Source organism: Monodon monoceros, unplaced genomic scaffold, assembly GCF_005190385.1.
Source record: "Monodon monoceros isolate NGI ecotype Baffin Bay Population unplaced genomic scaffold, NGI_Narwhal_1 Super_Scaffold_15, whole genome shotgun sequence".
In the NCBI taxonomy this organism is placed as follows: Eukaryota; Metazoa; Chordata; class Mammalia; order Artiodactyla; family Monodontidae; genus Monodon; species Monodon monoceros.
The window spans coordinates 36,872,798-36,888,199 of record NW_021703771.1 but is presented as its reverse complement, the minus strand read 5'-3'; the positions used below and the strand labels follow the sequence as shown (position 1 = coordinate 36,888,199).

The 15,402-nt window shown below is 40.0% G+C and overlaps 1 protein-coding gene across 1 annotated transcript in view; it reads right to left on the bottom strand.

The window, feature by feature from the left end:
• Positions 1-15,402, bottom strand: part of CRYBG1 (crystallin beta-gamma domain containing 1) — a 60,133-nt gene that overhangs the window by 12,656 nt on the left and 32,075 nt on the right. The window contains exons 8-15 of the mRNA XM_029224232.1: positions 14,410-14,445; positions 12,971-13,119; positions 12,139-12,265; positions 11,902-12,047; positions 3,484-3,610; positions 3,252-3,284; positions 2,206-2,318; positions 526-655 (exon numbers count right to left, since the gene is read on the bottom strand). Of these exons, the coding sequence (XP_029080065.1) occupies positions 526-655; positions 2,206-2,318; positions 3,252-3,284; positions 3,484-3,610; positions 11,902-12,047; positions 12,139-12,265; positions 12,971-13,119; positions 14,410-14,445 (861 nt within the window). The remainder of the gene's footprint in view (positions 1-525; positions 656-2,205; positions 2,319-3,251; positions 3,285-3,483; positions 3,611-11,901; positions 12,048-12,138; positions 12,266-12,970; positions 13,120-14,409; positions 14,446-15,402) is intronic.

Here is a 15,402-nt window from a genome sequence, read left to right as displayed (position 1 = left end):
GCACGGGGCAGCTAAGCCAGCGCCCTGCAACTACTGAGCTCGGGCGCCTCGATGAGACAGCCCAAGTGCCGCAAACTACAGAGCCCATGCGCCCTGGAGCCTGCACGCCACAACAAAAGATCCCGCATGCCTCAACAAAGATCCTGCAACTAAGACCCGGTGCAGCCATAAATAAATTAATTAATTAATAATAAATAAATAAATTAATAATAAATAAATCTTAAAAAAAGGATATAGGGCTCAGGTGTGAAACGGAAAAAACAAGACGGAAGGGCCTTGAACTAGCCCATGATTGTGCACTGTGCACCATGACTGACCCAACACTGCCCCTGAAGTCTGAGAAAACAGCAAACAGTTTACATTTTAAAGATCTGGAAAGAGACCAGGGTAGAAAGTTGTCCACGAAACTATTTTTTCTGCCTCCAACTTTGTCCCGAGTAAGCCTGCCTACTGGTTCCCTTGCTCTGTCTGTCAGCTGTGTGACCATACATCTCTGTAATGCTATATTCACCCTGAGATACTTACGACATCTATAAAACGAAGAGACTTGAAAGTTGCTTCAGGCAGGCATCCCATTGCAGACAGCGAAGGATAGTGGCCTTCCTCCAACACGTACTGATTACCTGAGAAATTTTCTCCGTCATATGCAACCCAGCTATAGAGGAAAAACCACACACACATGTATAAAATGTAATTTGAGTCTTCCTAGTCAAGAAGTCTGATTTTTAGAGGTAGCTGCCATACAATAAACACAATGCCTATGGCTAACAGTGTTCTCTCTGCAAAAACGTCTGGATATATTTACTGCATTTCATCTTGTGGCAAGTTAATATTCATAAGTCATTTGGGAAATACAACTTTTTTCTCCGTGAAATGATTAATGCTTTCACCTCTCCACCTACCAGCATTCCTTGCACCTCTCATGGTGCCACCATTCTCCCAGCCAAGGTGGTTCTGTCAAGCCCTTGAGTCTTCGAGTCTTTTCTGAATACTCCTTCAACTCATAGCTAGTCAGTCACCTGGGTCTACTGTTTCCTCCCCAGATTTCTCCCTCACCCCTTTATCCTCATTTCCAACACCTCTGCACTGGGCCAGGAGTCAAGATACCACAGTGACTTAGACAAGTCACTTAGTCTCTCTAGCATTCAGCATTATTGACAAAATGGTGATTTATCATGCTTCCCTAGAGGAGTTGGGGGTCTTTTTGTTTTTTGTTTTTGTTTAACCCAACACATACTTATTGAGGAATAACTGTGTGTCAGGTATTTTTCCATTGCTGGGGATATAACAAGACAAAGTCCCTGGTATCTTGAAGTTTATACCCTAGTGAGCTGAGACGGACAATAAATGAATAACAAAAAAGTCCATGCCTGGTAGTAATAAATGAAGCAGCATATGGGACAAAGAGAAACTACGACAGAGGTGCAGGTATGTGCTAATGAACAGTGAAGCTTTATATAAATCTATGCATTTGAATGCAAAGCCGGTGCTCTTTCCACTTTGCATTGCCAAATGACATGATGGTGCTGTTTAGACCATGAAGAACTATATGATTGAAGGCATTACTACTACTACTACTGCTACTACTACTACTTACTATTATTCAACTTAATTCATCACCTTTTGCACAGATTGCTCCAAGGGTTTCCTGATCCGTTTCCCTGACTTTGAGCTCCTTGCTTTGCCCATCTTGTGTTTTCCTTTGGCATCCATCCAAGAGTCATCACCTGAGCCCAGCCTCCCTGTCCAAACTCACTTCCCCTCCCCCCTGTACAAAGCCCTCCCAGCTAGAGAGGGTGGTGTGCCCCTCATCAGCATCTCCACCCCCACCATGCACTTGCCTATCGTGCAGAATGCCTGCCCTACTCCTACCCACCTGTAAAAAAAAAATCTATCTTGGGAGGTCCTTAGAGATGATCTAAAGTCCCTTTACAGATGACGGGAGAGGCCTAGAGAGCAGAGAACCTGGTCTGAGTCCCATTGCACAGCGAGGTGGTGATCTTCAACTTCTCCCACCCACACTGATGTCCATGTCCTCTGACGCCCAGCACTCAGTGCTCTAAAGTCCACTTCAGTACTCACATGGTCTTGTACTATGTGGTGGTCTCACAAGGTACCAAGCTCCTACAAGTGTATTTACTTGCTGATATGTGAATCCTGTTTTCCCCCACGGGTTGGGCTCTGCCAGTCCACTGTTTTGCTTACCTGCCTCCTAAAACTCTGCAAGACTTGGCAGAAAATGACTCATCAATTTGACTTGTTGTTTCTTCAAAACACTGACTGCGACCTTGAAACTGTGGTTCCGAAAAGAAGTGAATCTTTGAAAAAGTAAACGGAAATAACATCAAATTCTTTTCCTGCACACATTAACTCATTCAGCCTCTGAAATGATAACCAAACATGACCTGCTAACTTTTGCTACCGTAAACTGGTATGAATTTTATAAAACCTTTAATTTTTTACTTCTACATTAATGATCAATTAGAAATACTTTGGCTGCACCATTTATGATTGTTTAATTTCATTCAGAGACATCAAAGGATAGTCCAACAATAGAGGCAGCTTTCTACAGAACACCCTCTTGTAACAAGCTGCCAGGCATTTTAAAGCTTTACTGTGGCCAAAAGTAATTGTTCACAGTTCTAACATTTACAAGAAACTATATTTTGGAAACATGTAGTGCAGTTTTCCTCCCTCTCAATGGAAGCTACCTGCTGACTTATTAGACTCTTTTGTATGCCAATAAAGGAGGCTACAGTGGTGTTTGTGCCTCTGTAATTATGGCTCTCTGAACACTTCCATTAAAAAGTCTTTAACAAATTTAACACTTCAGTTGATAGAGAGAGTCAGCATTCAAAAGGCTTAAGTGACACACCATATAAAAGACACTATATAAAAAGCCTAATGCAGACACAGCAAATACGAAAATTCATTTTACTGTTTTCCACAATAACTATACGCTATTTGAAATACTAATCCTAGTGTATTAATGTAAAACTCTGATCCACTGTAATGATATAAAAATTTAACTTTACATAAGAACATTTTATAAGAAATATTTAGATATGGGTCAGTGCTATCAATTAAGCCTTACTGTAAACTTAAATTAATTTTAAAATATAGTTATGCTTTCAGGCACAAAAATGCGTAAAACTAACAATATGTTCCCAAATGTATGATGCTTTACACATAAATTCAGCTTTTTAACAGAAGGTTTCTAATTATGAATGATAGAATGTTTGTTAAGTTACCTGATTTTGTCTCCCTGGTCTGGTGAAAGAATCCTAAGAATTTTTAGAGAGAAGAGAAAAGGAAATGAGTAGAGCAGACATCTTGAAAATTTTTTCTGTGGATCATTAACAATTACCATTAAAAATAATCTCAGGATAGTTTCTATAGTTAAGTATTACATGAACCAGAAGCACACATTAAGGGAATCCAAAATTCAGTTAAATATTCTCAGAGAAAAATGCAACTCCTTACCAAACATATGGGTTGAACAGAAGAGATCTTACAATTTTTGCCTCCCCAGTCCTCAAAGCTGGTATAAAAGCCTTTCTCCAGTATATACTGTTCCCCTGTGAAGTCGGGATTTTCATAGGCTGCCCATCTAAAGAAACAGAAAACGCTGACTTGTTACAGTTCACAGTTTACATTCACAATAAAACTATCACACCCAGGGCTTCCCTGGTGGCGCAGTGGTTGAGAATCTGCCTGCCGATGCAGGGGACACGGGTTCGAGCCCTGGTCTGGGAAGATCCCACATGCCGTGGAGCAACTGGGCCCGTGAGCCACAATTACTGAGCCTGCGCCTCTGGAGCCTGTGCCCCACAGAGAACAAGAGAGGCCGCGATAGTGAGAGGCCCCCGCCTGCCACAACTAGAGAAAGCCCTTGCACAGAAATGAAGACCCAACACAGCCATAAATAAATAAATTAATTTTAAAAAATTAAAAAGAAAAAAAAAGAAAAACTATCACACCCATTTGGATAAATATACATTGTATAGCAACTTTCATTTGTTTTACTAATAAGTAATCTGAATAATTTTTCTGGTTCTCCATTAATCTTTTAGGAGCAGATAGATTTGTCTGTAGGTCAAATCAAAGTGGCAAGTGAAAGAGTATCTTTATGTGAACCTTTTGGTGTTCTCGCTTATCAAATCTTATTCCCTGAGAAAACTCCAATAAGCCCATTTCTCTATATTTCTTTCTAATTCTATTCTAAGGAAACAATTTGGACTTTAAAGAAGTAGCTGTAAAAGTTCTTTTAATCAACAAGTAAGAATTCTTTTTTTTATCAATATTAAAGTATTTTTCCAGAAAGATACTACAGGAAGCTATGTCTCTATTACACAACAAACCACACTGGAAAAAAAAAAAGCTGACATAAAAAAATGCTTAAAAAAAAAGATAATAAAAGAGCTAAATAATGAAAATTTTGTTTCAATCAGGATTTCCAACATGACACAACTATGTAATAAGCAAAATTGAACAAACTCTTGAGAATACTAAGAATGAATCTCTTTTGGAATGTTTTCATATTTATCTTTTAAATGATCCACACTCAGAGAGGAAAATCAACAAATTACTGATGCTATTTCTTATACAAAGATAAAGTCTTTGAAGGGAAAAGAGTTTTTCAATTCTGTTATATTCAGGAGATACTGTTTTCTCCTCAGTTAATTCATAGCCCTATATTGATCCTCTCACAGCTTAAAGGAATAATACCTTTATGCCCATATATATGCTCAGAACTTTCCAAAATGCATTCACATCTATTATCACATTTAATCTTTTAGGGATGTAACACAGAATAACAAACCTGACTTCGTATCAGATCTAGTGCTTTAGCTCCAACCTTTGTGCTCTGTTGCCTGTGCTTAGTCATGCTGGCTCTGCACCTTTGTAAAGGAATGCTGCCAATTGCCTGAAATATACATGATGGTCCATTCTCAAGGCTCTGACCTTGAAAGCTTTAGTGTAAAACTTTTCCATTCCCATAGAGATAAATCAAGTTGCAGAACAGAAAATAACAACTGTCTTGTGGAGGTTTCTAGGAACACTGTGACCAAACCTACGTGGACAGCTGCAAGAGCAAAGGATTCCAGCACCAAGAAGTTGGCAACAACCTACCACAGCCCCTCGCCTTTTAGTATAAACGAAGCCTGAATTCTAAGCCCGGGAGGATGGTTCTTTGGGCCACTAGCCCACTATCTTCTCCGTCTGCTGGCTTTCTAAATAAAGTCACTATTCCTCGCCCTAACACCTTGTCTCTCGATTTACTAGCCTGTTGTGCAGCGAGCAGTACGCGCTTGGACTCGGTAACAGGGAGGTACTGGTTTTCACATTTTACTGAAAAGAAAACCTGAAGACAGAAAAAGTAATTCATTTATTCATTCAACAAACTGATTGGCCATTTACCATGTGCTGGGAACTAGACTGGCACTAGGAATGCAAGATGAAAAATCAGACAAAATCCTTGCCCTCGAAAGTTCAGAGATGGGTACGAAGCATCACATGGTATTATTTGTTGGTGTTTGTTCTGAATGGGAAGTGACCTGTCAGTTAGTGGCCAGGGATGAATGAACCCTTGACCAAGTCTCCTGAGGCTCACCAGGTCTCTTCAGCTCGTGACCCGAACTGCTACCTACCCTTGTAGTTTTTTCATTTACCATTCCATTAAGCCATACCTAAAACAGCCCACATGCTTCACAATTAAAACAGATTACAATTTTACTATCTAAAGGGTTTGACTTAAAAACTCAAGTGCAGTTATTACTTGGAAATGAGCAGCCATCAAGAACACTGTAAAAATCTCAAGTGATAATTAGCTAGGACAGCTAATATCTGTGGACTCATTTCTGGCCAGCTGAATGGAGAAACTGCTATAAGCACCAATCACAGTCTATTTCAGAAAATGCCGCTTTCCCACTTCAGAACCTCATTAGCAACTTTAAAATCCTATTCTTCAACATTGTGAAGTGAGGAATTAGGAGGCCTGGTTCTAGGTGTGGTCATGACATTAACTTTCAGATAACTTTAACGAGGTCATTTAACCTTTGTCAAAGTCCGCATTTTCATTTTTAAGTAAGGGCATTGACCAAGATCCCAGTGTTGACAGGGTGGGAGGCTGTACAGCTCACAGGTGCCTCTGTGTGTGGCCTCTGTTCACACAGCCTTTGGCTTATCACGAGTCATGAAGAGAAAACAAGGCGGGAGCCCAGAACACTGCTATGTGGGGAGGAATTTCTGCAGAGCAAGTAAATCTACTTTGCAAAAGCCAAGACCTAAAAAAAAAAAATTAAAGAGGATAAGACATGTCACAGAAAAGTATTCCTGGCAAGGCTCTGGGTCTATAGCAAGTTAGAGGGAAACAGAGGGGGTAAAGTCCTTTTTGCTTGATTGTTTGATTTTAAGGTTTGGAGAGAAAACAGCCAGTGAGGAGGGAAAGACTGAATATGCAGGAGAGAAGGTGACAACTGAGCAAACCTTGGATGACACTTTAGCCAGTGCTTTTTAAAAAAAAAAAACAAACAACTGTGAGTACTCTATTTCCCTATAAAACTAAAATAAATTACCTGTAAGAAAATACCCAACACCCAAGTATGCCTATCTAACCCATTGAAGTTGAAAAAGGAAAACCATTTATTAAAATGTCACTTGAATTGACAATAGTGTTGTTTTCCTTCCAAGATGCAGCCCCCAATCCAAAATTCATTTCTGAGATTCTCTGGTATATCTATGATCTAGAGTCTACTTATAACTTATACCTGAAACTCTTAAGAAAAAAACTCCTTCCTGTCCTTGTTTAAGCATATTCCGTACATGTGAATCAACGCTTCTCTGTCTATAAGATTGCCAAGTATAAGTACAAACAGGTCTTAGCCTCCTGGGGTCACTGCTCAGAGTTTAAGGGCAGCAGGGCAACCCTGCCCTTCTGTGGAGGGAAAAGGAAAAAACTCAAAACCAACACTTTAAAAAAAAATCTGGACTCTAGAAATATTTCATTTTGCTCTGAGTTTTAAAAAAATTAGCCCAGTTTCCACTATTTGAACAAGAGGACAGCACAGAACTAGAAAATGATTAGGAGGGATGTCTAAAGGCATCTCTTTTGATGTTTCAACAAGAAACAAAATGCGGTTCCTAAAACCTCATTTGCTAGATTTGTAAGGATGCTTCCTGAAGGCTGTTCTCAGTTTCAGAGCTAATAATGAGTTTACCACCCAGGGAATTTATTACACATGTGATAGTGGCACATCTCAACCTTCCTATCCTGCAGGGCTGAACTCCAATGCTACCTCCTCCAAAGTCTTCCCTGTGTCCAAACTGGAAATTAATCTCTCCCTGCCGTGGATCCCCAAAGCACTTAATCTTTGCGTATTTTGTAGCAATAATTAGGTTTCATATAAATACTGTAACTTCTTTGAGGCTGTAATACAATGCTTTGCACATAACAGACTTCAATAAATATTTAGCAAACGATGGACTGAATGAAATATGAGGAAGCAGCTGGCCCTGGTAAGTACAGAAGCGCTTCTACAACCACAGAATTTAAAAGGAAGTTGTGTGTGTGTGTGCGCGCACACATGCATGCCTCCTTTCAACTTCCTCCCAACAACAGAACTCAACTGCTACAACACCCCCCCCCAAAAAAAAAAAAAGCCTAAGCCAGGAAATTTAACTAGAAATAACTAAAAATAGAAACATATAAAAGCAACATTTTATAAAGGAAAGGGATTTTAAGTAAATAAGGGTTGTATTAAAAAGAGAGACTGGCTCCAGGCACAATAATTCTACAGGTGCTAACAGCATAATCTACATAAATGCCCTAAGGGAATTCCACCCAGCATCCTTTTGCTTCCTCTGCTAGGGTACATGACTGGGCTCTGACTCATGAAACCAACACACCTGGTGAGTATGAAAATGTGCAACTGTTTCCCCACATTGAGTTGGTCACTGTATTTTCCCTCTAAACCAACACAAGAATTTAGTGAACGTGACTAACACTAAAAGCATATTACATTGTAGACACATCTCAAATATCCAGGGCTATTGTGGGACGCCCCTTGAAATACAGTAGAGTTGAGGTTAGAATGACGCATAGTCTATGTTACTCATAACATAAGAGCCTAACACCAAACATTTTTAACAGAATCAGTGTCAAATGATTTCATATGACCATTTAAGAATACTCTCACTTATAACAAATTATAACTGACATCAGCCTGGACCATCAAAATAATTGTATAACTCACTTTAACAGACATCTGCTTTTGCCAATCCAGTATCTGTACCCACTCTTTCTGATGTGCGTGGGGAACTCCTCAGCCCTATATACACTAGAACTCCCCATGGGACTGACCCTATATCTCAGCTGCAGGGCTGGGCATGTAACACAGGCACAGCCATCTCCCTGGCTACAGTAATTGGTTCAGACAGGTGCGCATGACTTAAGCATACAGAATCAAAGTCAAACCTGGAACTTCTGTGGGAAAGAGAAGCTTTCCCCTAGAAGCAGTGAGATTTGAGAACAAAAGCAAGATGTTCCTGCCACAGGTCCCAGATAGAAAGCGGAAGAGGGAAGAACAAATCTGACTCCATACTGGATCCTTTTCTTTACTTTAACCTTATTGCTTTTGCTACAAGTTAATCCCTAAAGGGATGTTGCCATAGCTTAAAGTCAACAAAATAGCCCACCTCTGGGAACCCTGCCTCCCATGCCCAAGTGTTAAGCTAAAATACTTTTGTTTGAGTTCACAGGAAACATCTCCACAAACCTGGCTGCAGGAAAGAAGAAATTAGCACATCCTCTGGGGAGGCTGGTCAGAACCAAGAAGTATTTGCAACAATGTATCACCTTTTTAACTTTACCTCCTCACCTCCCCCTGTTTGTTCTATAAAAGAAACTAGCATCCAGGGCTTCCCTGGTGGCACAGTGGTTGAGACGGGGGACCCGGGTTTGTGCCCCGGTCTGGGAAGATCCCACACGACGTGGAGCGGCTGGGCCCGTGAGCCATGGCCGCTGAGCCTGCGCGTCCGGAGCCTGTGCTCCGCAGCGGGAGAAGCCACAACAGTGAGAGGCCCACATACTGCAAAAAAAAAAAAAAAAAAAAGAAACTAGCATCCAAACCCCAGCAAGATGGCTCTTTTGGACACTAGTCTGCCACCTTCTCAGTCTCCTGGCTTTTCAAATAAAGTTGCTATTCCTTGTCTCAAAACCTCATCTCTCGATTTATTGGCCTGTTGTGTGGCGAGCAGTAGGAGCTTCACCTCGGCAACAAAAGTACCCGCCTAAAGTGCAGCCAGCATAGCAAAAGCGCGGTCAAGAGACAGAGAGAGACCAAGTCCTAACGACAGTGTCTGAATCCCTGCGTTTGCCATGACGCAAACAAAATCTCTCCCAGGACTTTTCAGTTATGCACATCAATATATTGCATTTTTATCATTTACGCCAGTTTAGACTGACCTGCAGTCACTTGCGTCCCAAAGAGTCTTGACTAACCATCTTTCAATAAAAACTTACTTTAGCATTAGTAAAACATTCAACTGCTGATTCCAGGTACACTGAAACAATTATTTTTATATTAAAATAACATAGAGCCCAGAAATGAATCCACCTACATGGTCAATTAATCTACCATAGAGGAGGCAAGAATATACAAAGGGGAAGACAAATTCTTCAATAAATCATTTTGGGAAAACTCAACAGCTACATGCAAAAGAATCAAATTGGACTACTTTCTCACACCATATAAAAAAATAAACCCAAAATGCATTAAAGACTTACACGGAAGACCTGAAACCATAAAACTCCTAGAAGAAAACACAGGCAGTAGGCTCTTTGACATCAGTCTTAGCAATATTTTTTTGGATGTGTCTCCGCAGGCAAGGGAAATAAGAACAAAAATAAACAAAAGGGACCACATCAAACTACAAAGCTACTGCACAACAAAGAGAACTATCAACCAAACGAAAAGGCTGCCTACTGAATGGGAAAAGATATTTGCAAACAATGTATCTGGTAAGGGCTTAATATCCCACATATACAAAGGACTCATACAACCCAACATCAAAAAAGCAAGCAACCCAATTACAAAATGGGCAGAGGACCTAAAGAGACATTTTTCCAAAAAAGACCTACGCATGGCCCAGAGGCACATGAAAAGATGCTCAATATAACTAATCATCGGGAAAATGCAAATCAAAACTACAATGAGATATTGCCTCACACCTGTGAGAACGGCTATTATCAAAAAGGCAACAAACAACAATTGTTGGTGAGGATGTAGAGAAAAGGTAATCCTTGTGAACTGGGTGGGAATGTAAACTGGTGCAGACACTGTGGAAAACAGTATGGAGGTTCCTCAAAACGTTAAAAATAGAACTACTATACAATCCAGCAATTTCACTTCTGGGTATTTTTCCAAAAAAAAAAAACCACCAAGGGCTTCCCTGGTGGCGCAGTGGTTGAGAGTCCGCCTGCCGATGCAGGGGACACGGGTTCGTGCCCCGGTCTGGGAAGATCCCACATGCCGCGGAGCGGCTGGGCCCGTGAGCCATGGCCACTGGGCCTGCGCGTCCGGAGCCTGTGCTCCGCAACGGGAGAGGCCACAGCAGTGAGAGGCCCACGTACCATTAAAAAAACAAAAAAACAAAAAAACCCACCAAAAACCAAATATACTAATTCGAAAGGATATGTGCACCTCTATGTTCACTGCAGCATTATTGACAATAACCAAGATATGGAAGCAACCTATTTATCTATATGGATAGCTAGATGTGGTCTGTGTCTATATATATATATATATATATATATATATATATAAAAATTATATTAGCCATGAAAAAGAATGAAATTTTGCCATTTGTGACAACATGGGTGGACCTAGAGAGTATTATGCTAAGTGAAATAAGTCAGACGAAGACAAACACCATACGATTTCATTTATATGTGGAATCTAAAAAACAAAACAAATGAACAAACATAACAAAACAGGAAACAGTCACAGATACAGAGAACAGGTGGTTGCCAGAGTGGAGGGGTGTGGGAGGCTTAGTAAAATAGGTGAGGGAAATTAAGAGGTACAAACTTCAGTTACAAAATAAATGAGTCACGGGAGTGAAATGTACAGCATGAGGAATATTATCAGTAATTATGTTATATCTTTGTGTGGTGACAGAAGGTAACTAGACTTATCATGGTGATCATTTTGAAATGCATAGAAATACTGAATCACTATGCTGTATACCACAAACTAACATGCTGTTGAAAGTCCAATTATACTTAAAAAACAAACAAACTCATAGAAAAAGAGATCAAATTTGTGGTTACCAGAGGTGGGAGTCGGGGGGGAGGGGGAGTTGGAGGAAGGGGGTCAAAAGGTACAAACTTCCAGTTATAAGATAAATACTGGGGATATAATCTAGAATATGATTAATATAATTAACTCTGCTGTACATTATACATGAAAGTGAGGAAATATAATGGAGCAGGTGTAGGACCATAGGAAAATGAAATGGGACTTTGTCCCAACCTCAGGTTTCTAATGTTAGATTAGAAATGTTAGATTAGTTATAGTATTATTATTTGTTTCCCATCATAAGAAATTCATGAGTTCTTTCCATGAAGAATGACAAGGGAAGTGGATCTGCAGATTTCTATCATGAAACTCAAAAGCCTGCTCCAATGTTATATTACACATAAAAAAAATACTATATGAGAAAGATTTTAAAAAGCAGCTATTAAAATATAGTGGCAGTAAGTATTAAATGGCTGACTTAATGTTTTAGTTTTTGAGATATGTACTTATTGAGTGCTACTCTGGGTCAGAGACTCCATTACCTTAACACAAACCAAAGTGAAACCCATATTTAAAATCCCAATTGGGTTATTGCACTTACACTCCACTCAGTACATTAACAGACTGTGTCTTCACTCCATATCCAGTCTCCTTTAAATTAGCAACAATTCCTAATACATCAATACTGGAACCTTTGGATCCGAAGTTTTTTTCATTGTACATTATCATGTGAGCATTTGAAAAATCCTATTGAGAAAAAAAAATTCAAAATTCAAAGGCTAGCCGTTTATTATCCCAAAACGCCCTAGTATTAGCCATTAGCTTTTCTTTGACTTACACCTAATACAGGTCGTAAAGACTGAAGTTCTCCACTGTAGCCTCCCCAGTCATTCCAGTCCTTATATTCGCCTTCTTCAAGCAAATACTGATGACCAGTAAAGCCAGGCTTCTCATAAGCAACCCAACTACAACAAAAGAACATGAAGGAGGAGAAATTTTCAGTAGTGTTAAAGTATCCGTTTCATTGACAAATATAAATAGCTATAAAGCTAGACATGGACTCATGCATTGCGACTACTGGAATGCTTCCCTAGCATTTAAGAGACTAACAGAATGGCCCCAAGAAATCAACCTAAAATGCACCCACCAGCGTTCCGAAAAGGGGTATGGTGTGGTAAGTGTGCATGCGCACATGTGTGTCTGAACGTGTATGTCTAAGAACTGACTCAAAAGAACTTCAGCAAATAAACCTGAATGAACTTTCTTCCAATAGTAATTAAAATATCGTATATTTTGGGCTATTTACAAGCCATTTTCAGTGTACAATTCTAAAGGAAATATGTTAAGATCTATAAAGTGCAAAATATGATCCTAAAAAATAGAAAGCAAACTAACAGTTCAATAGTTTGGAGCATAATATTAATAAACAAGACTGTAGATTTGATCAATCTGGATGGGCCACTTTATCAGCCTTGCTCAGCTGACTGACCCCAAAACAGCCCATCAAACTGCAGTGTCAGATCCAGGTCACAACCAGCTGAAGAAAACATGTTTGAAATTCACTCTACCATACAATCTGGAATGCTATCTTTGGGAGAGAGAGAACATGTATTTTTACTTTATTAAAGGGAATAAAAAGAAATCCTTACAGGTCACTCCTGTCTACTTACATGCCTCTTAGAACTTTCATAGATCCCACTGATGTAAGGGGCAAATGTTCATTTCCAGTTGTTTCACCTCCTTCCATGATAAAATTACACACCTCTTTTTCTAGTTCCATACATTTTCCTTCAAAGAAAGGCTTTTCATAAATAACTACCTATAACATAAATGAGATATGTTAGTAATTTGTTGAAAGTTAAATATCTCAATAGCCAAGCATTAAATTAGTCACTTGACATCACTAAGTCCTGGAACACAAATTAAAATGTTCTAATATTTCTTAGGGCTTCCCTGGTGGCGCAGTGGTTGAGAGTCCGCCTGCTGATGCAGGGGACACGGGTTCGTGCCCCGGTCCGGGAGGATCCCACATGCCGCAGAGCGGCTGGGCCCATGAGCCATGGCTGCTGAGCCTGCACGTCCGGAGCCTGTGCTCCGCAACGGGAGAGGCCACAACAGTGAGAGGCCCACATACTGCGCAAAAAAAAATAAAAAAGAAAAAAAGAAAAAGAAAAAAAAATGTTCTAATATTTTTTAAATTAAATAACAGTATCTTGTAATTTTTTAATAAATTTATTCATTTTTGGCTGCATTAGGTCTTTGTTGGCTGTGCGCAGGCTTTCTTTAGTTGCAGCAAGCAGGGGCTACTCTTTGTTGTGGTGTGCAGGCTTCTCATTGCGGTGGCTTCTCTTGTTGTGAAGCATGGGCTCTAGGTGCACAGGCTTCAGTAGTTGTGGCATGCGGGCGCAGTAGTTGTGGCGCACGGGCTCAGTAGTTGTGGCGCACGGGCTTAGTTGCTCCGCGGCACGTGGGATCTTCCCGGACCAGGGCTCGAACCCGTGTCCCCTGCCTTGGCAGGTGGATTCTTAACCACTGTGCAACCAGGGAAGCCCCATGAAATGTAATTTTAAAAATCAGAATTTTTTTTCTGCTGTGGTGTAGCCTGAAGTCAAGGTTCAGAAGACAGTTTATGCATAATTGGTTTTTGTTCAATGTCTAGAACTGATATTTAGAATTTTGCTCAGGCCAAACTAAAGGAGCCAAAGTATTCTAAGTTGCTTTAAAAATGAAACAAACTATAGATCAAACTATGTGTCATAGATGTGTGAAGTAGAACTAACAGAAAGAGCATTTGGGAGTAGGGAGAACTTGTCCTGAAAAGTGAGGTTTTTCCTTGCTAACTGGCAAGTAGCAACAGGTCCTGCCGTTAGTAAATACAACCACAAACTACAAACTTAATACAGCAGCGAACGCTTTGAGCCACGGCTATGCATACTGTTAGTGACAACTGGTGCCGTCAGCATCACCTTCCAGCCTGAAGGATGCCGTGTAAGTTGGACAACTTCCTTCGGCTGCAATTATGTTTTATGGAAGCTGATACGTAAAATCACACAAGTATTACCTTCGTGGAGATGGAACGGGAATAAAATTTTAAAAATATATAGATTACCTTTGGATCTATAGGGAATTCAACTTTACGGCCACCCTGAAAAGAAAAATAACATAATAAGAAAAGTGGTTTGTCACTGATACGTTACCATTTTCTATTACCCACAGCAGTCTGCGGTAAGCCATGGAACTGCAGAGCAACCACATTCCTGTTTGTTTAATCAATGCTGAGACAGTTCTAAAATTACCAAAAATGCAGGGAAGATATAGGAAGACTTAAAGCAGAGTCTCACAGAGGCGGTCTATAAGCTGAATCTGTACAGTAGCTGTGCTTTTTAACCAAATGAGTGTTAGGGTTTTTGGGGTTTTTTTTTTAACTCAGTAAACTTCTCAAAAAAAAAATGCGTATTTCTCACTTACCTTAAAAAGGAGTCCTAAAATCAGACATCTCTGGACCCAAATTCTCACAGGCAGCAACCTCCACCATCTGCGCTTATTAATTGGGCTCACCCTCCAGCCAGGATACAGGCTGCGGTTTGCCTGTCTCCACCTCTTCCGCAGTTCAACTCCCTGCCAGCCTACTCACGCCCATTTGCTGCCTGGCCCCGGAGGCATTTGATTTTGCAACCGCTGGCTTACAAAACTGTTGAAGTTCCCTCAAGTTCACAATATGATCTGAAGGACTTTTGAAATAACCAGGTAAACTGTTAGATAAATTTAAAACATCCCGAAGGATGGGTCTATGGGGGTTCCTCTATTTTTATAATAAAAATGTTTTTTTAATCCAAAAATCTCACTAAAAATCAACCACAGAAGAGGTATCTCATACAAATATTAAATAGGGTAAAAGTCAGCAGTGGGAAAGTAAGAAGGGTATTTTTCACCTCTATGTTTAAAAGCCTTAAAAAAAAGTACAGCCAAAGATACTCAAATACAGCAAATGAACTGTAATTATAAAGGAATGTGGCTGATTTTATCAACAAACCAGGGCTCATACAGCCAAGTAAGTACGCTTTTCAAAAGTAATCCTTTTGGAATGCTGTGAACTTCACAG